The sequence below is a fragment of the Crocodylus siamensis genome, chromosome 2 (assembly GCF_052110815.1).
Source record: "Crocodylus siamensis isolate JL-2025a chromosome 2, ASM5211081v1, whole genome shotgun sequence".
NCBI lineage: Eukaryota > Metazoa > Chordata > Crocodylia > Crocodylidae > Crocodylus > Crocodylus siamensis.
Window position 1 is genome coordinate 116380389 of NC_143396.1, and position 22562 is coordinate 116402950.

The 22562-nt window shown below is 43.1% G+C and overlaps 1 protein-coding gene and 1 long non-coding RNA gene across 4 annotated transcripts in view; one reads left to right on the forward strand and one right to left on the reverse strand.

Moving 5' to 3' along the window:
• The first annotated feature begins 294 nt into the window (after nt 1-294).
• Nucleotides 295-22562, forward strand: part of PRSS12 (serine protease 12) — a 90730-nt gene continuing 68462 nt past the window's right edge. Inside the window, exons 1-4 of one of the 2 annotated variants that reach the window (XM_090036647.1) lie at nt 295-577; nt 12234-12372; nt 17177-17355; nt 21523-21673. In XM_090036647.1, coding sequence (XP_089892773.1) covers nt 346-577; nt 12234-12372; nt 17177-17355; nt 21523-21673 — 701 coding nt within the window. In that variant the 5' untranslated portion in view covers nt 295-345. The remainder of the gene's footprint in view (nt 578-12233; nt 12373-17176; nt 17356-21522; nt 21674-22562) is intronic. The other variant, XM_090036646.1, reaches the window with a different exon arrangement.
• The window catches only part of LOC149870658 (uncharacterized), a 75463-nt gene continuing 72034 nt past the window's right edge, over nt 19134-22562 (reverse strand). For both annotated transcript variants that reach the window (XR_016440806.1, XR_016440807.1), the window contains exons 4-5: nt 20546-20627; nt 19134-20457 (exon numbers count right to left, since the gene is read on the reverse strand). This is a non-coding gene — a long non-coding RNA (uncharacterized LOC149870658). The remainder of the gene's footprint in view (nt 20458-20545; nt 20628-22562) is intronic.

A 22562-nucleotide genomic window follows, 5' to 3' on the forward strand; every position in this document is an offset into this window, starting at 1 on the left:
GAAAGGGGTTCATTGATTAACAAGTGCACCTCCGTGAAGGAGCAATCCGGAGACCCCCCAGGTTATGTCTTTTACATCTTACAGGGGGGCTCTCGTCTCTTACGGGGGGCTCAGTCCCCTCAGTTCACACCCTGGGAGGGAGCCGAGGAGCTGGGGCAGGCGGGAGGGCTGAGCCTGAGGGAGCCCCCGGCGCAGGGGAGCAGGCACTTGGTGGGCGTCCCTCGCTCCTCCTCCTCCCCCGCGGGCTGGCGGCGGGGGGCAGGCGGAGGGGGCGCCGCGGCCCCGCCTCCCCACTCAGGACTAGGTCGGAGGCGGCGATGGGGCGCAGGCGGCGGCGCGGGCAGCATGGCACTCAGCCGCCCGGCGCTGGGGCTGGCGCTGCTGCTGCTGCTGGGCGTCGTCCCCGCGGGGCGCGGCTCCCCCGGCCCCGGCCCCTGCGCGCCGGGCCGCGGGGACAACGCCACGCAGTGCCGCCCGGCCGGGCCCGCCGTCCCGGAGCGCCGCCCCCGCAGCCCCTGCCGCAGCCCCGACGGCGCGGGCCGGCCCTGGTGCGCGGGCTCCTGCGGCTGCAGCGCAGGTCAGTGCGGCCCCGCGCGGCGCGGGCTCCGGGGGCGCCGGGCGTCTGTGACACGCCGGGGGGTGGGGGTGGGGGTGTGATGTCTGTGCGGGGCTGCCCGGGTGCCCTGTGCGCTACCTGGGATGGGTGCTGAGCGTGCCGAGTTTGTACGCGCACGCGATGTGCGTGTGTGTGCAATGCGCGTGTGTGGGTGTGTGATGTACATGTGCGTGCAGTGCATGTGTGTGATGTGTGTGTGCAGGATCTACCTGGGTGCCCTGTGTGGTGGCCGGGATGGGTGTTGAGCATGCGAGGTAATGTGTGTGTGTGTGTGCGTGCGTGCATGTGTATGTGTGCAATGCGTGTGTATGATGTGTGTGCAGGGTCTGCCCCATGTGAGCTGGGAGGCAGGTTGGTGGTGCTGTGCATGTGGGAGTGATGTGTGTGATGTGTACAGTCAGCCTCAGTTGACCTGTGTGGTGGCTGGGGTGTGTAGTGTGCACTAAATAGGTTGTGTGTGTCCTACATGTGTGTGTGTGATGTGCATGCGTGTGTGTGGTCTGCTCTGGTTGCCCTATGTTGGTGGCTGGGATGTGTGTTGTGTGTGATAAATAGTTTACATGTGTGTTGTGCATGTGATGTATGTGTCATGTGTGATGTGTGATTTGAAGTGTGTGTAGGGTCTGCCCCAATTGCCTCATGTGGTAGCTGGGCTGTGTGTTGTGTATGCTGAGGAGATTGTGTGTATGTCCTGTTTGTGATATGCATGTCAAATGTTTCTGTAGTGTCTGCCCTGCTTGCACTGTGTGGTGGTTGGGATGTGTGTTGTGTGTGCTAACTAGTTTGTGTGTGTCATGCATGTGTGTGATGTGTGTATGCCATGCGTGTGTATGTGAAGTCTGATGTGATATACATGTAGGGTCTGCCACGGTTGTCTTATGTGGTGGCTGGGATGTGTGTTGTATATGTTGTTTTGGGTAAGTAGTTTGTGTGTGTGATGTATGTGCACATGTGTGTGATTTGCACGTGTAGGGGCTGCCCCGGTTGCCCAACATGATGGCTGGGATGTGTGTTATGTATGCTAAGTAGTTTGTGTGAGTATGTATGTGTGTGAGCCCGCTGGGTTCCCTGTGTGTGTGCTGCTGCTTTTGACAAATTTGGCCAGAGAAAAGAGGTCCAGGCATCAGACCGAATGATTACATGCCTCCTTCTTTCTGAAATGGGGTAGCTCAGCACAAGGACATTTTAGTACTGAGAGCAACTTATCTCTCACCATGATAGTGTTACAAGTGATGTGGTAGCCACAATGTCCAGGGATTATGCGAGACAAGGAATTTGCAGGGTGATCCCTTTACTGGACCAACTGCATAATTGTGATAGAGTTTTGATTGGAAAGCTTGTCTTTTTAGACACATCCATATAAGCACTGGTAGTTAAGAATCTGTTAGAACTGGGAAGGGTTGAATTTGACTTATAAGACTAAGTGCCAAGTGATCTTTCAAGATTTTTGATTGGAAAGTTTGGCTAAAAACTCTATCGTGACTATCCATTTGGTCCAATAATATATATTACCCTAAGGAATCATTGCCTCTTACCGTTAAGGACTCTCTTAGGTAAGTTAGATTAGTTGATTCTTTTCACCATCAGGTGAAATGGGAGTGAAATGCACACTGTGCTTCCTCTGTTCAGCAGGCACTAGAACTGAGAAAAGCTACAAGAATGAGAGCATGCTTTGAGACATTTTTTTTCCTAGCAGGATGTTTTCTATCTGTACATCAGCAGGACGTTTCTAAGAGGAAACAGGCTCTGGCTGTGTCTTTATGTCTGCTAATGTATTCCTTATATTAGATATCTCGAACTAAAAAGTTCTGCCCCGGATACCACTCACCCACAATTTAGATGAGATTCATATGTTTTTCCTGATTGGGTAGTTGCTGGTCTCTAAAACATTAATTATGCAATAGGTTAAAATCAGAAGGAACCGTTTAAAAAAGGCAGCCTGCGCATTCTCTGTCAAACTGGGTTTTTGGGGTCTTTTTATTTCGGGGAATTGGATGCACAAATTAACACTGCCACTTAGCATCTATTTTGTGTACCAATACAACAGGCCAGATCTTGCACTCACTTCTTTCCTCTCAAACTCTCCCGTTGGCTTTAATAAAAGCTATGCCAGAGTGAGGACTGAGTAGTGACGTCAGTGTTGGGCCCCTACAACAGCAGATTAGCCTTAGGTTTCATTAACATTGACAGCTTTCCATGAGGTCAAATTTGTACATGGCCAATCTGGCACTGAATTTTTCCTTATGTGTAAACATTTTCTTTTACCAGCCCTGTGTATTGCCTGTTTATATTAATTTTTTTCCCCCAAAAGTAAGTTCAAATGCATTTGTTGCAATGAAAATAAAAATTCTCCTCTCTGTTATGGGACAAGTTCACTTTTACATCATTTGCAACATCACCACATAGAGATGGGAGCATGTTTTAATTACTTTTGTTCCTCTTGGGTTTGTTATGCATTTTTGAAGGATTGATTTACTTTTCAAATACTAGAGCCATAGGTATCTGACAATGCTCTTCTCTTTTTTCCCCAATAATAATCCCAGAGGTAAGATAAATATGAGTGATGAGATCATTATACATAGTGATACACAATATTACTTGATGAATACATGGAGCACGAAGGTCTATATTGTTCATGTATACATATATTTAATAAAAATTAGATACCCTCTTTACCTGTAAGACATTTTTGTTCAATATAAAACACCACATTTTCTGCACCTCTCCTCCCCCTCCTAATGAGATAGAATATGGTTATAAATTACAGGTGTTTAGAGAGAATACCACATGCTAATGACAAAGAAACCCCTCAAAAAACAAACAACCCCCCCCAATCACATACAGATGGGAGCAAAAACCTTTCAAACATGATAATACTGTCTTAAGTCTGAGGAAGGAGGTTCCTAATGTTCTTCTTTTATTTACTTCATCATTTTAGAAGCTCTTTACAAAATTTTTCCATCTGGTTTCCAGTAGATTCTTTGAGTACCTTGGACCTATTAAGTCAGGAGTTAAATATCAGATCGCACAGTCCCTAGTAAGAACCCGATTCTGCAAAATTCCTACTAAGTTCAATAGAAGGGTTGTTTCACTTGAAATGGATTTATCCTGAACTTGTCTTTTTCTGTGCTGATTTAAGTTACAGCTTTATGAAAACTTAGTTTGATCTTATTACTAGTCAGATAACAGGACCTTGCTCAGGGGTGGGCAAAATACAACCCGTGGTCCGAATGTGGCCTGCCAGTTGATTATGTCCAGACCGTGGCTGCCCCTGCAGAATTCTGCATGGGGTTAAGCCTTGCTCACTTCTACCCAGGGCAGCCTGTGCCATGCTTCTGCCCTGCACTGGCTAGTGAGCACAGTTTCGCAGTGGGGCTGCTTTCCATCCACTTAGCTGAGCACAGGTGGCTGCTCATTGTGCCTGGCAGCCGGGACTTGGACCTGGAGCCCTGCACACTGGGGCAGGAGCTGCCCAGCTGCATCTTTCCCCTGCCTGGCTGGACATGTGGCATGAGTCCCCATGGCCACTGCCACTTCCCCATGCTACCTGCTACCTGGAGCAGTGCAGTAGAGGCAGGAAGCAGAGGAGGAGGAGCCGGTGGAGACAAGGAGGGCTGAGCAATACCCATGTGACTGCAACAGCAGTGCTGTGTCCACTGGCCAGGGGCCAGGGCCAGGGCCAGGGCCAGGCCAGTGCCATTGACAGGCATGGGGTGGGTGTGGGCAGGAGCACAGTGTGTGCTCCCCGGGGTGGGAGAAGGCAGTGCTTAGCCCCATGCAGAACACTGCAGGGGCAGACATGGGCTGGATGGGGGCAGGATGGACTGTACTTTCACCACACCACCTGGGTGAGCTCTGCTACACACATTCCCGACTCCCTTCCCCTACCCCCAACTGGCTCCTGGGACCTAATGCATAGGCAGCCCGCCACATACACAAGCACCCCCTGACACACACACCCTGTGGCGGCACCTGCCTTACTGTATTAGGCCCAAAACCTCACTTCGAGGGTCTCTTTTGGAAGCCTACAGCCAGCTGTTCTGTTTCCTGGAGAACCCCCACAAGCTTAAAGCAATTCTGCCACCACCCGGGCACTGGCCTCTGGCAGGGCTCTGTGTAGTCTGAGGCACACAGACCCCATAAACCTAGGGGGTGCTTTGCCCACAGTAATATTTCTGGGTGCTTCTTTCAGCCCGAAGCATCCCAAGTTAGCATCAAGAAAAACTGAGGGAAAATCAAAATAAAATCTTTGCTGGCCAGGCAGTGGGCAGAAGGCCTCTCTCAATCTGTGCTCCTCTCAGCAGCCCAACACAGGGTAGTATGTAGCCCAACCCTGTTATTGATCCAGGGGGAGGAGAGGGTGGGGGTGTCAGAATACTGACTCACCTCACAAGGTCTTTACAGACACAAGGTACAGTGACTCTTTTAAAATGCGACTTGCCTATACATAATTCTTGACTCCTGGTAGGTTTCCAGATCTTTACTTAAAGAAATCACCAGGCTATGCTTGCAGTTCAAGATGCCCATGCCAGGTGATAGAACTTCCCCTTACCCCTAGGAATTTTATCTGGCCAGGTCACCTGATTGACCAGCCTGAACCACACTGAGCAGGAAGGGAGAGGGGTCACCTGGGCTGACCCAAGTGAGGGTCAGAGAGAGGGGGAGGGGATTTCTTCACAGACCCCACTTCCCATACACCCACCAGCACCTGATTAATCGAGTCTGCTCTGACACGCTGTAATTACAGCATGTTGGAACAGCCTTGCTGGATGTGCATAGGCCTATATGCCCAATATGTCTAACATCAAATACAAATATGCATTTGTAATTCAAAGTAACTATAGATTCAAGTAAATTACTATGATAATGTCATGTTAAAAGATTTTGTTTCTGCTGATATTATTTTAATAACATTTTATGTATTTCATTTGAGGAGCTTGCAGAAAAGTGGGTCAGTGTTCTTTCTCCGCTGTTTTACAAATGGGAAAACCAAGTCGTATACCAGTTAAGTGACTTGTTCGCGGTGGCTGAGTTGGAAATAAAGTGCAGGTTACCAGAACACAGGAACCTGATAATTTAACATTAAAATATATTTCTCTCTTTGAGCAAACCATTATCACTGCAATTCTGCAGTATGAAATGTGGTTTTCCACAGCTCAATAGAACAGGAGACAATTGCAGCTCCTTTGAGTCCATTACATGCTTATCATTTCAATTTATTTTTAAGGATTCTTAAACCATAGATTGTTGACATGATGAACTGTAATGCTTCAAAAGAACCATTTCAGTATATTACTCAGCCAGTACATACAGTATTTATGAGGCTTCCAATTTAAGGATCTTTGACTGTGCTGAAACTCTGTATGCTAAAATTCTCTTGATAGTTTTTGAAAAAGTAGTTCTGGTAGATGCATCAATTTTTTCAAGGTTAAATGACTCATTATCATTCTACAATCAGTTGGTGCTCATGACAATGGGGGACTAATAGCACTAGCTAGAATGAGGCATGACAGCGGATACACAATCTGCTGAAGTCAATGGAAATTTTTTAATAACTTTGGCAGACATTGAATCAGGCCCTCAGATCTTGATCGCTATATGCTGAAATCAGTGGCAAGACTATCATTGATTCAGCTTATGATGGACTGAGCCCATATGCATGTTAGCAAATCATGTACAAAATTCCGCATGCAAAACAGTCAATGCAGTTTAATCCTTACTTGGGACATGTCCTGTAAAATGCAAAGTGTTTCTTTCTTTTCCATTTTGATGAATGATTACAGTTTGTGATGAGTTACCAGGCTTGTAAAAATGTTCATTACATATAAACTAAGAGCATTACATTTATTTTCAGCTTGGAACTAAATGGTTTTTCTTAAAGGCCTTCTGAGATCAAATATTTTGTGTTGCACCATCTTTTCACAAATGAAAAAAAAGAGTAAAATGGACACACCCCACTGTTGGATAATATCCTAAAACTATATATGAAAATAAAGATGTAGGTTTTTCACATTATCCCCAAATTTGAAATGTTGCTTTTGCTTTGCTTCATCCTTGTTCCTTTAAAAGAGCCAGCACCAGAGCAAAGTGCAGCTACAACAAGTTTTGAACTATTTTCCTTCTGAGAAAATATAGTTACAGCCACATTGTAAACCTTTCAACAATGGCATGCTGATAAATATTTTGCTAACATCATAAACATGGTTGCTATACTGTTTGCATATACCTAAGTGGAAATGATCTCCCATCCCATTTTACAATCTATTCTTTGTCTGCTGTTTGTGAATTGTAGAGTAAAACAGGGTTTACAGTCACCCAGAATCTTGGGACCTGGGAACAGTATAAGAAAGTGGGAAAGTCCTGCTGCTTTCAGGCAGAATCCTTTGAAATCCTTCTGTTCTTTAGAGCTAATTAGAAGTTGGCTGAGAGTCTGCCCCATCCCTGTCCCTGCCTCCCCCACTATATACACAACCTTGTTCTCATGTCTCATTCTGAGAATATCTGGGAGGTGTTGCAAAGCAAGTCTCAGCACTACCTAACTAGATACCCTTATTTTTAAATGCAATCAAGTATCACTCAACCTGCTTTCAAGGGTAATAGGCAATAGCTGATATGGAACATTCTGACTTGGGGGAGATCCCAGAGCAACTAAAATTACCACACTACATAAACAACATGTAGTGCCTGCTGATATTGGATGAAACTATTTGAGTAAAACAGGGGTTTTAAACCTTTTAAAATAAGTGTACCCCCCCGGCGGCCTGCTTTTTAATAAGTGTATCCTTGGGGAGCAGGGAAGGTGGTGAGCGGCTAGATGCCAAGCGGGGGGGTGTGGGGAGGTGTGAGCAGCCAGACATGGAACTGGGGGGCGGGAGGGAGGGATGGCAAGTGGTGGCAGTGCAGTGACTGTATGGCCCTGCTTTCACCTTGCGCCAGCCCTGCCGCTGTGAGGCAGTGGTGTGGGGTGGGGCGTTCCATCCCCGCCTACCCCCACATACCCCATGGGACCTTTCAAAGAACCCCCGGGGTATGCGTACCCCCAGTTGATAACCCCTGGAGTTAGAAACTCAATGCATATATTTTTCCTCAGTCATATAAAAAGTATAGCAGCATTAAGTGAGGTGTAAGGTTGTAATCTAGTGTTTTGGTAGTGTTGAGGTGATGTTATAACTGATGGCACAGGAGATATATGAGAAGCAAGAATTTTTGTGGCTAATATCTTTTGCTAGACCATCTGCATCATTGGGAGAGAGTCAGACAAGCTTTTGAGTACCAGAGTACCCTTTCTTGGGTCTCTTGGAGAGAAGCAGACAAAGCAGAACTAAGTAGCCAATGAAACAAAAGCTTATGTAAAACTCCATATCTGAGTAAAATTCTTGTCTAATCTAGTGTTTGTTGTTCTTCAATACCCAGTCTTCAATTCAAGGTTGGATTAAGACTAACTGGGGTTCTGGGTTAATGATAACATGCTCTCCCATGCCCAGCATAGACCTTGGGTGGCTCCATTTCCATGGGACTCTCTCTTTTGGGGAGAGAGAGGGTTCTGTTTCCTGCAGAGACACCTCTTTCCTTTCAGACTGGTAAAGGCAAAGCAGCAGGTCTCCTACCCTGTAGGACATGTGACTGACAGCAGAGGACCATGGTGCTGCCCACAAGGGAGTAGGCCAGCAGCTTGAGTGTATCTGTCTGGGTAGACAGTTGATGCCTTAGAATGGGAGCCTGCTACAAAGGACTAACATTGATAGGGCCCTTTTCAATGGTCCACTGAGATGACTGGGATAGTTCAAACCTTTCTGAGCATTGTTTCAGGCTTTCTGAAGGCTTAAGCAGGTATCACTACACTGAAAATACTCCAGCAATATTTCAAGCTTTATTTTCAAGTTTAAAAAGATTGCATTTTAAAAATGGAACTGAGATTCTGAGATATGGTCACTTGATTACAGCAGTCTGTGGCCATCAGCACCCAACAATAGACTAGATACTCCTTAGTATTAAATGGGTGGATGGAGAAGGGAGAGGGGGAAGGAGGTAGTGTGATATGGAAATGAACAAACAGAATGAGAGGGTGTGGGTGGTAGGATGATAGCACAGATGACTCACTATTGGTCTTTGTGGAATTATTTCCTGTAGTGCTGGTAATTCCTTTTTCATGTTTTTGATGAAAAATTTGTATGAAATAATTCAAATTGGTTTGCCAAAAATATCTTATTTTACAACCAACTTGGCTTTCTCCCTCCGGGCTAGGGACAGGCATTCAAAAAGCCTGAGCCTGAATTGATTCAATCTTTGCAGGTTCATCTAACCTGGCTAGGCTGGACCAGTTTGCAATGGCACAAGCATCCCCTCTGGACTGAAGAAATGCAGGCATATGCCATCAGTGGCTCGGGCTAGAAGCCAGGGGGTGTTAGAGCAGCCCTCCTTTTCCTTGCACTACTCTGAGCTGAAGGGGGACGAGGCCAGGCCCTGGCAGGATGTTCTGATTAGGGAATGGTGGTAGGGGGGAACAGCACAGGGAAGTCAGGCAGATGCCACTGCCTGCAGTCTCCTGGAGCTCCAATCAGGGAGCAGAAGGAAAGGGCCAGCCCAGCTCTCTGGAGCAGAGAGTCCCACCCAGGGCCGCAAAGCATCTGGGATGCTGGCGGACTCTGGTTTAAGTTAAACCAGGAAGGGGCCTGGGACAGACATTTCATAAACTTGGTTTGAGCCAAATCAGTTAAGTCTGATACCACATTCAATCAGGTTTATCTGAAACCAGTTTCTGAAAAGTTCAATAGGAAGTCTGTTTCACTTAATACTAAGTTAAATGATTTAGCCTAAACTTGGCTTTTTCTGTGCTGATATAAGTTACAATTTATGAAAACCTAGTTTGAGCTTAGTACCAGTCAGGTATAGGACCTAGCTACTTGACAGTAGCAAAGTTTTCCAGCTGAAAGGTCATCTGTTCCTGTTGAAGTCAGTGACAAATGCCCATTGCAGCTTCTAGGAGGCTGCTAACTTTGCCCATTTACTTCAATCAGACCAGGTCCTAAATCCTTTATAAGGATTTATGGAGGCCTCTATTTCTATACATGCTTAATTTTGCACTTGCAGCGTTTATAAATTGACTCCCTGTTTCAACTTTCTGACATCAGTTTTGACTTTACAATGCTTGATCCGATGCGATGCCACACCAGCGAACAAGTTCACTGCATCGCCCATCTCCCTGGAGAACATCTATCCAGACTTTCTTTAAGAAAGCAGACAAGACTCCAGAAAAGAACCCTTCAAAAAGTACAACCATGAGCCCTTCAAAAAGTCCAGCAAAGTCACCTCAAAAAAGTCCTTCCAAATCAGTATGATTGCTATTTAAAATATAAATACATTAATGTAGCTATATTACTCAACTATAATTGATTGAGTACCATATTCTGGGGTATTTTTGGTGAAAATAGGGTATCAGGCCTTGGTTCAGGAACCAATCCCCTGTTTATAACATTGTTTCCTATTGGAAAATCAGTTCCGAGTTACAATGTTTTGACTTAAGACGGTTTTCAGGAACCAATTGTGTCGTAAGACCGAGGACTGCCTGTAATCTATTAATTTTTAAGAAGACAGATGTAGTCTTGAATATTAATTAGTTAATTTATGAGCATAGTCAAATGTAGATAAATATAATTTCCCTCAGTCTACTGTGGTACATTGTACATGTTATAGCTTAAAGGAAATAGGTTTATTTTTTATTATGAAACCGAGAGTTTCATCTACCAAGATAAGATATCCAAACTTAAAAAAGGGAAAGTAGTATTTTTGAAATGTTATTTAAAGTTAGGTCTATCCCTTCACATAGTTAAATCTTATTGTCATGGCGCGGGGTCCTAGGGGTGGCTGTGATCTCCCCTGGCACTCCCTTACCACGCCAATTTCGTCTCAAAGCACCCTTGAATCTTGCCCACCATGTCTTGATCTTGTATATATATTAAAGGGAGGCTGCCTTTTGTCCTCCAGGCCACGATTTTTTTAGTTGTACCCTGGCCCCATTCTGAAATGGGTATCTTGGTGTACCCCAGCCTTATGGGCAAAGTGTGGCTCCAGCTGTCACTTTACCATGCCCCAAGCCTCACTGATGTACCGGACAGCATGTCTGTGTGTCTAATATCCAAGTGTGAAGAAGACAGTGATAAAAATATTGATTGTTTCCAGATTTACAGTAGGTTGTTAAAAATACTATTCTGTTCACTGATTTTATATCGTAATGTTACAATTAATCCATTATAAAACACGTCTTGATAAAATGGGTCAATTTATAATCTTGATTTAATAGATATTTGTATACTACTGTACAGTATATTGTGAAAATAAATCATAAGGCAAAAAAGGAACACACACAGACTGAGTCTGAGGTTAATTCATTCCTTGAGTTATGTGGCAGTCATTTGCCTTCAGGTTTCACAAACTATGGTGAGCTAAATTAAAAACAGAACCTGCCCTCAGTGAAAGTTGTAGGAAAGGAAAAAAACTAAATCCAACCACTGTAACGTGTATGATACATGCACAGAGAGAGAGAGAGAGAGAGAGGGAGAGGGGGGAAGAGAGAGAGAGAGAGATTAATAATCTTTCTTGGCTAATAGAATTGCAGTCTGGGTGAAGGTCTATTTTTTGTTCTTAAAGAGGGAAGAGAACATGGGCATATGGATCACTTAACATTTCATAAAATACTTATCCACAAAGTTTATCAGAAGAACCTTAAATTTATGTTGATTTTTTGCATCATTCATTGTTGGATTTGTCTTCCTAATACAACATATAGGACTGACCTTTTTCATACTTATGTATTTGACATTTGAATGCATGCAGCTACAGGGAATTCTTACACTGCCAGAAAACACACAAGATACACCCTCATCCTGGTGTCTAAAATATAGAAAGACCCTTCAAGTCCTTTGATTTTTCATGCTGTGCTCTTAACTTGTATTTTGGTAATGCATTTTTCTCCAATCCTTGTGGTTCGAGGATTTTTTTTTTAAAAGCTTGTTTGATATGGATATTTGACCTATCATAGATTCATATTAACTATGTCAGCTGGTGTTTTGTTTGAGGTCAGATATGAACAAATGCATTCTTTGGCCTGAAATAAACTGCAGGCATCTATGACATTCATGATATTATATGGGTCAGTGCAGAAGCTATGCAATCCATGTGATTGCTTTCTAATTCCTTTAAATCAGATGGAATTAGAAGATAAAAATACTCCTTCTTTAACAACATTATCAGTTACATCAACAGAAATCATGTCTAGGCTCTACAACATTTACACTGATATGCAGAAACACATCTTCACTCTTTAAATCTCTAACTAATACTTTGGCTACAGTATCACAGCCAAGACGTTTCTTCAGTAAGTTATTGTAAAGAATTGGTCACTTGCTTTTGTGAATCAATGGGTAAGGTATTTTAGAAGTACCAGAGAGTGTTAATTAGAAATAACCTTCCAAAGGAACATGAAGTAAAAACAGGCTACATGTGATATTCAGAGCTGAATGGAACTGAAACTGAGTCCTTTACATGGCATAAACTAATGCGGTTGTGGAAATAGCCAGCATCTTCCCCTTTGAAGTATTTAACATTTTCTTTTACTTAGGGTCAGTACGACTTCGAGGTGGCAAAGATGAGTTTGAAGGCACTGTGCAGGTTTATTTGAACGGAATTTGGGGAATCATCTGCAGCAACAATTGGGATGATAATGATGCATCAGTCATATGTCGGCAGCTTGAACTTGGGTAAGTTTTAGACCTAGATCAAATCAATCAGCTTATTTCAATAATGTCATTAAAAGATCTCTGTATTTGAGAGAGATTTTGGTAATACATTCTGCATGGGATAGTTCTCCAGAAAAATATACAGGTATGCTGCTCATAAGTAATGGCTTCATTCTTAATTCATAGATTCTCTAAATCACAAAGCAAGTTGTATTTCTATTTAGCTAGGGCATTAGGAAGGAGGGTTGTTAATATATGCATAAAATCTATATATAACATCTTAAGAGAAGGAAATGAGTATTGTGTTATAGGTTTTGCGGCTGAATCCATTACGTGTCTAACTCTATTAAAAAGATTACATCACTGATGCACAATTTAGCATTTGATGAAATTTATAATATCTTTCCTTTCATTCTTACACTCAAAACTATTACTGCAGAGATGTACTACCAGTTCTAAGTATTTGCTGAAGAGTAAAAAAGACCTCCAATCCATAGATACAAAGTAAAAGGATACTAAAACATTTTGCAATCCCTGCTATTTGTACATTAGGGATTGCCTATTCTATTTTGTGCTAAGAACTGGTCCTCTCCAGACTCCTTTGCAATTATTCTTTACATGCTTCAAAATAGTAGTTGTGAGAATCAGCACTTGATTTACAGGCTGCTTATGGGATCTGAAGAGGAATGGAGGCAAAGGTGACCAGAATTTCAAAGCTAAAATCTAGGATGCAGATCGTGAAAAGCTAGGGCAGACAAAGACTCTCTTGGTGAGCACTCATGAGTTGTACATGCAATAGTGACAGAAAAAAAGGCTGTCAAACAAATCTGTTTTCCTCCACTTCCCCACCTCCGTTCAATTGATTTTACAGGCAGGAAAGGGATGACTTCTGTGAAGGAGATAGCTCACTGAAAAGTCTCAGAGGACTGTTTACAAAATGCAGGGAGGTTTTCGCAGTGCATGCACACCTTTTGATTTTATGGGCTCAGCTGTCTCTCTGCGCCTTCAGGCAGCTAAAATCAGCAGGGGATTAAAAACTGATATGGGAAAAAATACAGGTTTGATTAGGATTAGGATTTTAGTTGCATGAGTGGAAATCAGGAGCAATTCATTGAAGTTAATAAAATTGCAACAGTGTAGATGAGATCAGAAGCAAGCCTACTAGTGTTTGTAAAGTCTATATAGACTCCTTGAAAAAGCAGAGCAATCCCTAGTTTCAGGGGACACATGGAGTACTTACAGACATTTGGGGAGGTTTGGGGAGGTTAGATTAATTTAGAAATGGCCACCTGATCTAATGTAAATTGGGATGGGGTGGCTAGTGGGGGGGCTTGAGGCGACCAGCAGAGTGGGGGTCTGAAGGGGATCGCGGGGGGGCGGGCAAGTGGGATCTGTGGGGGGACTTCGGGGGGGGATTGGCAGGATTGGAAAGGCTGTCTAATCCTGCCAGGTCCCCCCAGATCCCCCAAGCCCCCCACCCCCAGTGCTGCTGAATTGTCCCTAATCCCACAAAGTGCTCCCAGTGCCAGTTTTACCAGCATTGGTCCCAGGAGCCTGACTGAAGTAAGTCGGGTTTGTGGGGAGGGACTGGCGATCGGGGAGGGGGTGGGGGGGCTAGTAGAAGGGAAGGTTCTCTCTCCCTGGGACAAGGGGCTATTTTTAGCCCCCCAACCCACCACACACCCAGGTAAGTAACCCCCGTTCTCGAACCAACAGCTCCATCCTGCCCACCCTTCCCACCACCCAAACTTACTTCTTTGGCTTCTAGCACTAGTGAATTCTGTTAATACTGGCACCAGGAGTGGCTTGTGGGTTCAGGCAGTTTGATGGGCTTGTGGGATGGGAGCAGCTGGTCCATGGGGGTGTTGTCTGCCTCAGGGTGGGGTAAAGAGCTGGGGTGCTAAAAATAGCCCAGTGCTTGAGGGTGGGGTGGGGAAAGAAGTGCAGTCTAGGCTGGAGCCAGTGGCTGGGCTTTCCTAGTCCCAGGGCTGAGCTGGGAACTGTATGGAAGTTCAGTTAGATCAGTCTCTCTGGACCTGATTTAAATTAGACTACCCCTTAGTTAACTTATATTGGGTTGGTCATTTTTAGACTGATCTAAACTTCCTGAACTTCTGTACAGCTCGCACTTAGATCGACCTACCTAGGAATCTAAATTTAAGATCTACATTTGGGCAAACTAAGGTAGATTGGGTGGCCAGTTTTAATGTGATGTAAGTTCCTTCTAACCTCCCTGAATGTCTATCCCTAGCTATGATCTTAACATTATTCTCCAATACCTTCCAACAACGCTTTTCGATTTGCAACTAGTTTTTTGGGGAAACCGAGGTGTTCTTATTTGCATTCCCTGTCCTGGACCTAATTTTAACCATTGGCATGTTAGCCAGTCCTATTAAAAGCCTTGTTTGAGTTTCATATTGGGAATGAAACCTGAAATCATGCAAATTCTGAAGCCTTCAAGTTTTTCAACATAGTCTTATGGAGATTTTTGACATAGTTCTCATCATGTTACTCAGACCAAGAAGCCCTGTGTTAGGCAAATATCTCATGGTTCCACTGCCCCATGGCATCTGTCCATATAAGCTGCCTGTAGAAAAACAGAACTAGAGAATAAAAAGTTCCTACATATCTATTACCTTCTGAAAAACAAGGGAATGTTATATATTTAAATGATTAATTTAGGTTTGGGTTTAATCTATCATTACCTGTACAGTTATCTTTGACAGAGATAGAAATAGTATGACTATCTAATTAAATAATAAGATGTGACAAACAGGTGTAACTACTAGTGTTATAAAATATTACACTTCATAGGTTGCTATGAATAGTTCCTCTGGGTCTGTTTAATAAATAACAACTTTAAAGTTATTTTCTGGAGATTGAGAACCATCTGGAAGATGCTGATGAACTGAGTCCCTTAAAACCAATTGGTCATTTGTCTTTAGGAAATGCCTGGCTAGTTCTTCTAATTGTTATTATAGAATGAAAATGAGGTAAGGGGAAAACGCTTATAGGTATATGGATTTTCTTTAAGGACAATGCCATTTCAGCTTCTAGAGAATCAATGCCTTGTGCATTAGCCAATCTAATTACAGTCTACTAGGTTATAATTTCCCAATCACCCACAAAGTATGGTAGGCTTTGGTGTCTTTCTAGCATTTCAGCTACACGTGAAATCACTGACTGTTTGCTGTGGTTAGCATGGTATATTTACACTGTAACTTTTCTAGTGATTATTCGTTCTTGAAGAGTTCCAGTCAGCACCAAATCTAAGCTGTTTTATAATGTCCAATATTAATCTGCATGTTCCAAGCCAACTTATAAAAATACACGGATTAGATGAGATAAAAGTTCAGCCATCTGGAGGTTGTGATTTTGCTTATGGTTTCAGCTGTCTACGTGCAATATTTCCTTATCCTGTTTTCATGTGAAATTGTTCTTGCCTTTGGCACTCTGACTATTTGCGTTGTATACAGCCCTTATCAGCAAAAGCAGTTTAGTAAGAGATGTAAATCATAGGCCATTTCAGCAGGAATGACTTAAAAAAAAATGAGTGGAAAACTGGTGTTAGGATTTAGCCCAGAGTTTGTGTCTAAGAGGTACAGCTCTTACTGAAATGAGTGGGAACTGCTAGTGCTCAATAGTTCTATACACGCTGCTTCTTTGACCTTATTGTACCTGTTCCTTTCTTGTTCCCAAAGTTTCATTATATTCATTATGGTCCAAGGCCTGGGTATTCTGGGGGGACACACAGGGCCCCATAAGTACCTTAAGAGATATGTTAGCTATATAGTAGGATGAAAGCAGCAGAGACCTCTTTCAGGGGAACTGCTTACCCTCTCATGGACTGTGGAACAGCTCTCTGGTTGTTTTCTCCAATTCAGCACACGGAGGAGGATAGTGTGATTGGCTTAGCAGTGCAGCTCCAATAGGTTATGACTACAGGTGATACATGGAGGAAGCATGGGGGGGGTGGGGCACATGCCCCCTGATTTCTTTGCCAGTGGTGGGGTGCAGGGCTGCAGCCCCAGCAGAGCCAGGGTCTGGCAGCAATGAGGGTGGCAGAGGTGTGATATCTATACTGATGGTGGGGCACAGGACTGTAGCCTGGCCTACCAGTAATAGGGCCAGTGGCAGTACTATAGAGTAGTGCCTCCCCACTGTCAACACTTACACATTGTCTATGTCAGGGGTTTTCAACCTTTTTAAATAAGTATACCCCTGGTGGCTGTATGCAGAGTGAGGGCGGGGGGTACGCAGCCAGACCTGGAGCAGCAGCGGCACAGGGTGGTGGATGGTGGTGGCGGCTGCCATGTGCGATCTTCCCCTCACTGCGTCTGGCCAGCCGGGTGGCGCCTGAGTGGCCTGCAGAGTGGCGCCTGAGTGGCTGCCTTCGCTCCCCCCACCCCAACCCTGCTCCTGGGAGGCAGTGGTGCGGGGTGGTGGGTGGTGGTGCTGTGTCCCTGCCTACCCATGCATACGCCCTAGAGCCTTTCCAAGTACCCCCAAGAGTGTGTGTACCCCTGGTTGACAACCCCTGTTCTTGTTCATGACTACAATGAACCCAGACATCTCACATTGTAGTAACAAGAAAAGGGCACATCTTGTTCTCTCCATCTCCTATGTTTTTGGAAATGTCTTACTTCCATAAATGTCTTGGTTTGAGCCAAGGATTTTGCCTTGAAACTTTTACTTATTGAGCGAAACCTTCTCCTTCTCTCATCTCATGGATTTGGTTTGATAAAATATGATTATGGAGACTGGGGTGATTTCAGAAACAAATTCTACAGCTGTTTTTCCTCATATCCAATCATTCCTCCTACAGCGAAAGAGGCACAGCAAAACACATGCCATTTGCTGAACTGGGCCTTATTCCTGTGTACTGGAGTGATGTACGTTGCCATGGTGATGAAGAAAATATACTGTTATGTGAAAAAGACATCTGGCATGGTGGAACATGTCCTCAAAGAATGGCAGCTGCTGTCATGTGCAGCTTTTCCCAAGGTAATGTATACATTTATATTGGTTAATTTTTTACCTTATTTGAACAGAACTGTCATAATTGCATAAAATAATTTATTTAAAAAAATCTAAGTTGGATCTCTTGGAAGAGGAAATTAAATATAGATTCCATTATAGCACAATTCTTTCTTGTAAAACACTTCCCTCCACTATGAAAGCAGCAAATAGCTGCATCATTCTTAAAAACATATTTCTATATACTGAACACTAGGAGCACCAGATTAAAGACTCTGTGGCTTTAAAACACAGGTTGTGAGGAAGGGGCAGCTGTGCTGCAGTGGGAACCACTTTGAGGAGTTCAAGTCAAAATAGATTTGTTTCAGAATGGAGAGAGGTGTCTAAAAGTAACGGTACAGACAGGAGTGATGATTTGCTATACGGAACAGTTCCTTTGAGCCATGTGGCAGTGCTGTGGTCCTCCCATTGGATGGTATAGCACCCAAAATACTAATTAGAACAACAGTTCTATTAATTAGTTCCATTGTGAATGTCCCTGCACTAGGGTGCAAGGAAGTGGAAGTCTGTGTCCTTTATTCTACCTACGGTGCCCAAGCAGTGACAGACACATTTTTGCCCTGATGCTTCAGTAACTGTGAGGAATATGTTGATTTGACTTTTTGAAAAGTAAAGAGAGTTGTTTTGGTTCTTCTTACATTTGTACTTGAACATTATACCAGGAAATGGGGTTGTGTTCCATTCAATTTATTTTGTAAATAAACTACTGAAGTAAGGAAAACAATATCTTTTCTAAGAGCCAAATGGCATTTTGTCATCAGCATCAGTGAAACAAAGATTTAACGCCTTGTGCACATTCTGCATGCAAAACCCTTCACATCTGCTAGCAGAGTGGTTACCTCTGAACTCTACTATTGTAGCACATTTTTATGAAAATGTATCATGTTTCTTTTAAATTTTTAATTATTTGCACAATCTAAATCTCTTCCCTTCCCACGTCTCCTCAGAAATATATAATTTTAAAGGTAAGTCATATCTGGCATTTAAACAATCTTGCACATTTTCATTCAGAGCCAATTTTTCTTCCTTGCTTACATTAGGTATTCTTTTTCATAGCTGTGGAAAGGAAGCCTTAAATAATTGTGCGTATCATTTAGGACACTGGAGGGTGCGGGAGATGTTTACTGCGGAGTTGCCTAACTAGCTCTGCAGTAAACATCTCAGCATCTACATGTGCTGTGCTGTTAGGATGGAGTTAACTAATTAACTTGTATTTACAAGTACTATCCTACTGCAGAGTTTTTTACTCCACAGCACTGCACGTGTAGATGCAGACCCGGCTGCCTGGGGCATGAGGGTATTTTGATTGGGGGCAGCCTCCCAGCTAGGCCCACACTGAAGCACCGTTGTGCCCCAGCCAGTCCCTCTACAGTACATTGGACACTTTTACACGTGGTCCAATGTGTTCTAATAAGAACATGTCAGAGCAGACTTGATTAATTGAGTTTGCTGGAGTGACACTCCAGCATGCCACAACATCTCATGTATTTGCCAGCCTGTGTTTCAAAATGGCATGCTTTAATTAAAGCATGTCAGAGCTGACCCCCAGGAGCCCCTTTCAGCCAGGGCTGTTCTGACCCAGCTCAATGTGCTTCAGTCCTAGGTGTATATTCACACAGTGTGCCTGAGAACAATAAACTCAGGTGTGATATGCACTGGAGTTTATTGCTCCACTTTAACTGCACATGTAGATGTGCCCAGGGACTTTTAAATACTTGGCTATATCTCCAAATCAGGTAGTTTAGAATGTGAATGTTTGACCCTTATTATCATTTACACAAGAAAAAATAGTCAAATTTAAGCTCTATTTTTGTACTTAGGTACATTTTTTATTCAGGAGCTGCTTTAAGACAATAATATAATAATGGTGATAGTGTTTTGCGTAATACGAACTACAACAGCAAGAACAAACAAATCATTGAAGAGTGTGTATTTAGAATCCCACTTTCTTTTTTGCAACTAACCATGCTTTTACTCTTATCCTGCTTTCTTACATATAATTCGACTAAAGTTAAGATATGATCAGGTTCTTTGCTGAGAAATCTAAAGCTAACACACTTATTGGAAGCCCAGTCTCTTATACCTTATGTTCAGGATAGAGAAGAACTACTTTGGCAGCCCCAGACTGACCAGTCTGTAGTGTGAGACCTCTCACAATCTTGATAGGAATGGATTACCTTCCAGTGGGAAGAGATAACACAGCCACCACCCGTTTATTTTTGTTAAGCTTTACCTAAGCAGAGGACTTCATATGAGCCTCTGTACATATTACCATCCATAGAATCTGTATTTCCTCTCAGAAAACATTCAGTTCTAACACTTTGATAAGGCAAGAAGAAATACACATTTTGAAAAATCACAGTTCCCAGATCATCAAGCTTTCCTTTGTATTTAAATGGGGGAAAACCACTCAACAGTAGTTGTGCAAGGAGACCTCAGGCACCTCAGAGAAAAAAAGAGCTTTATCCATTTCAAAAGGAATCAAAACTCCTGGAAGAATAATACCTTTTCTTAGACCAACTAGATATTTGCAAACAAATTATTGTATTTATTTGCAAGCTTTTGGGTGCACACACCCTTTATCAGGCAAAGGAGAGCAGAGATTGTAAACGTTCTCTTAGGTAGAAATGAAAATTCATATATCACAGGACAACTGAAGGTGTGGTAAAGTCTCCTGTTTGGAATAGTTCATTTTGTCCAGGTTAGGCACAGAGAAAGGTTGAAATAGCCTTTTACCTCAAAGTTGTCTGGTGGCAAGCTGGATATAGAGGCATATTTCCTTCAGGTTATGATGTTTCATATTTCACAGAAGACTGGAAAGATGGAAAGCTCTTCTGGGCAGGAGTTTCTTTTGTGGTGAGGTATCTGTGCTCTGTGAGATGCAGATTCACTCAAACAGTGGCAGGAGCCTGGTGTTAGCAATTCAGATGGTAAAATGCTTCCTGTTTGTAAAAGTCAGTATTTCTGTTGGTAAACTGCTTCCTTCTTGTAAAATTATGAACTTTTCATTTCAAATAATGGCTAAAATTCAGTATCTTCCCCATGTCAGTTATCCAGGTTGTAGTTGTACTGGTTTAAAGGCAAAAGGAATCAAAACTTGTGGAAGAGTTTATACGTTATTAAACCAACTCGATATTTGCAAACAAATTATACGTACCTGGATACCTTGTCCATTTCAAGAGTGCTGAAAGGAGGTTAAAGAGTCTTGGTAGCTGAAATAAGTCCATTTGGAGCCCCTGCTGATTAGGCAAAACAATGTCAAATGGCTTGTTTATTTTTCAGATTTTTGCTACTGCCAGCCTTTCCAAGTGACTCAATCCCTCCCCCCTAAAAAAACAATACGATCTGATGTCGTGACAGGTGAAATGGCCAGATGAGTCTGCAGAAATTCTAAGATTAATCTTCAGCATAGCAGTAAATGGAAAGATAATAGGGTAAAAGTTAATTGAATGAAGAGCAAAAACTGTGTTGAATCATGCATTTGTCATGATTCAGTTGTCATGATTCAACTGTCATTTAGATAACATATGTTTGTTAACTTTTTCAAACACTAAAAGCAGGTCAAGTTAAATATATTAATTTGTCTTTTTTATGTCATTATACCTTCTTGCTGAGGTATGTAGACATTGAAAGAGAGGCACAGGAGGGGGCCTATTGGTTCCAGCATAAGCAAAGAACTCATCCAGCCAAGAGGTTGGGAGAAAGCGTATTCATTAAAATAATACTTCAAATGAAAGGTACAGCATGTGATCAGGAATTTTTTCACTGCATTCAAGGGGGACAGGAATTCCCACTGAGTCCATGATTAAGTCAGTGAAGCAAATGTGGCCATTGCTTATACTGGTGCAGTTCCCATGAATGACGGCTGAATTTTTCCTGACTGCCCTAAGTTTCTGTAAATGCACAGGCACTTGCATACCATTATACTGGTAAGTTCAGTATGGCTTCTCATCTGTATAATAATACTCTGTCAATATGAGCTATTCTTTAACTTGATAAATCTTGAAATGGGACTGATTATGAAGTTTTTTAATTCTTGCCAGGTAAACCTTAACTATCTCCATTTATCTATGTCTTATAAATAACATCTCTGGAAATAAATGACATTTTCCTTTGCTTTGTGTTTAACTTTAGCCTCTGTCTTTATTCCAATACGCCTGGCTGATGGGAGCAATGCTTATGAAGGAAGAGTAGAAGTCTACCATGCTGGCCTGTGGGGGACTATCTGCGATGACCAGTGGGATGATGCAGATGCGGAAGTGGTTTGTAGGCAGCTTGGCCTTGGGTTCGTCTTTTTCTAAATATGTTTTACTTCAACAACAAAGCAGGAAAATTAAAGAGCAAACCTCGGGAATGTCAAAGGGAGTCCATGTTAAGCCTGATATTTTCCATGCCAGGTATCTGTTTCAGGCTAACCAAGATTTCTTGTTAGAAAATTTCAAGCATGGTCCAACCATTTCTAAGCATGAGGTTAAGGAAACATGCTGTAAAAATTTCTTATAACCATTTCATTGGGACCTTGGGGGCTCAATGAATTGGAGTGGGGACGCAGAATTTTCAGGGGCATCATTTTGCTGTCGGGGTGTTTCCCATTCCATCCTTGTTAACAAAATTCCCCACATTTGACCAGCTCATGGTCCTTTGAAAATTTCAGGTTAGGTATGTTCTGTCCTGAGTCTACAGAAGCTAAGCAGGACTTATGCCTCCTGGCTTGAGAGCTGAACGCAGGGATTTTTCTTTTCATCATGTTTTTCTTCAGTACTCTGACAGCCAGCGAGAAAGAGATGTAGGGACCTGCTTGACTAAAATGCTAAGGGGTGATGATCCAGATTAAGGAGGAAACTGAGAAACCACAGTAGTGAAGGAGATGGAGACATGGAGCCAGTAGCATAAGGGAAGCTCACTCCCTTTCACTTAGTGAAAAGGGAAGCTGGAATGGAGGCAGGAGGCAGGCTCAAGGCTCTAGCAGCACATAGCTGAGTCCTCTCATCAGCCGTATCCTTACTCCCCAGGGGAAATGCCACTGCTAAGGACAGTTGTCATTGCCAATAGTCAGGTTAACCCTTTCCTGGCTCTGCAGTTGCTGCTAAACTAAGGGCTGTGCATTGTATTTTGTTATATCAGTCCATAGAGGCTGTGGGTCAGGGCTAATGTGGCTGTTCATGGCAACATCT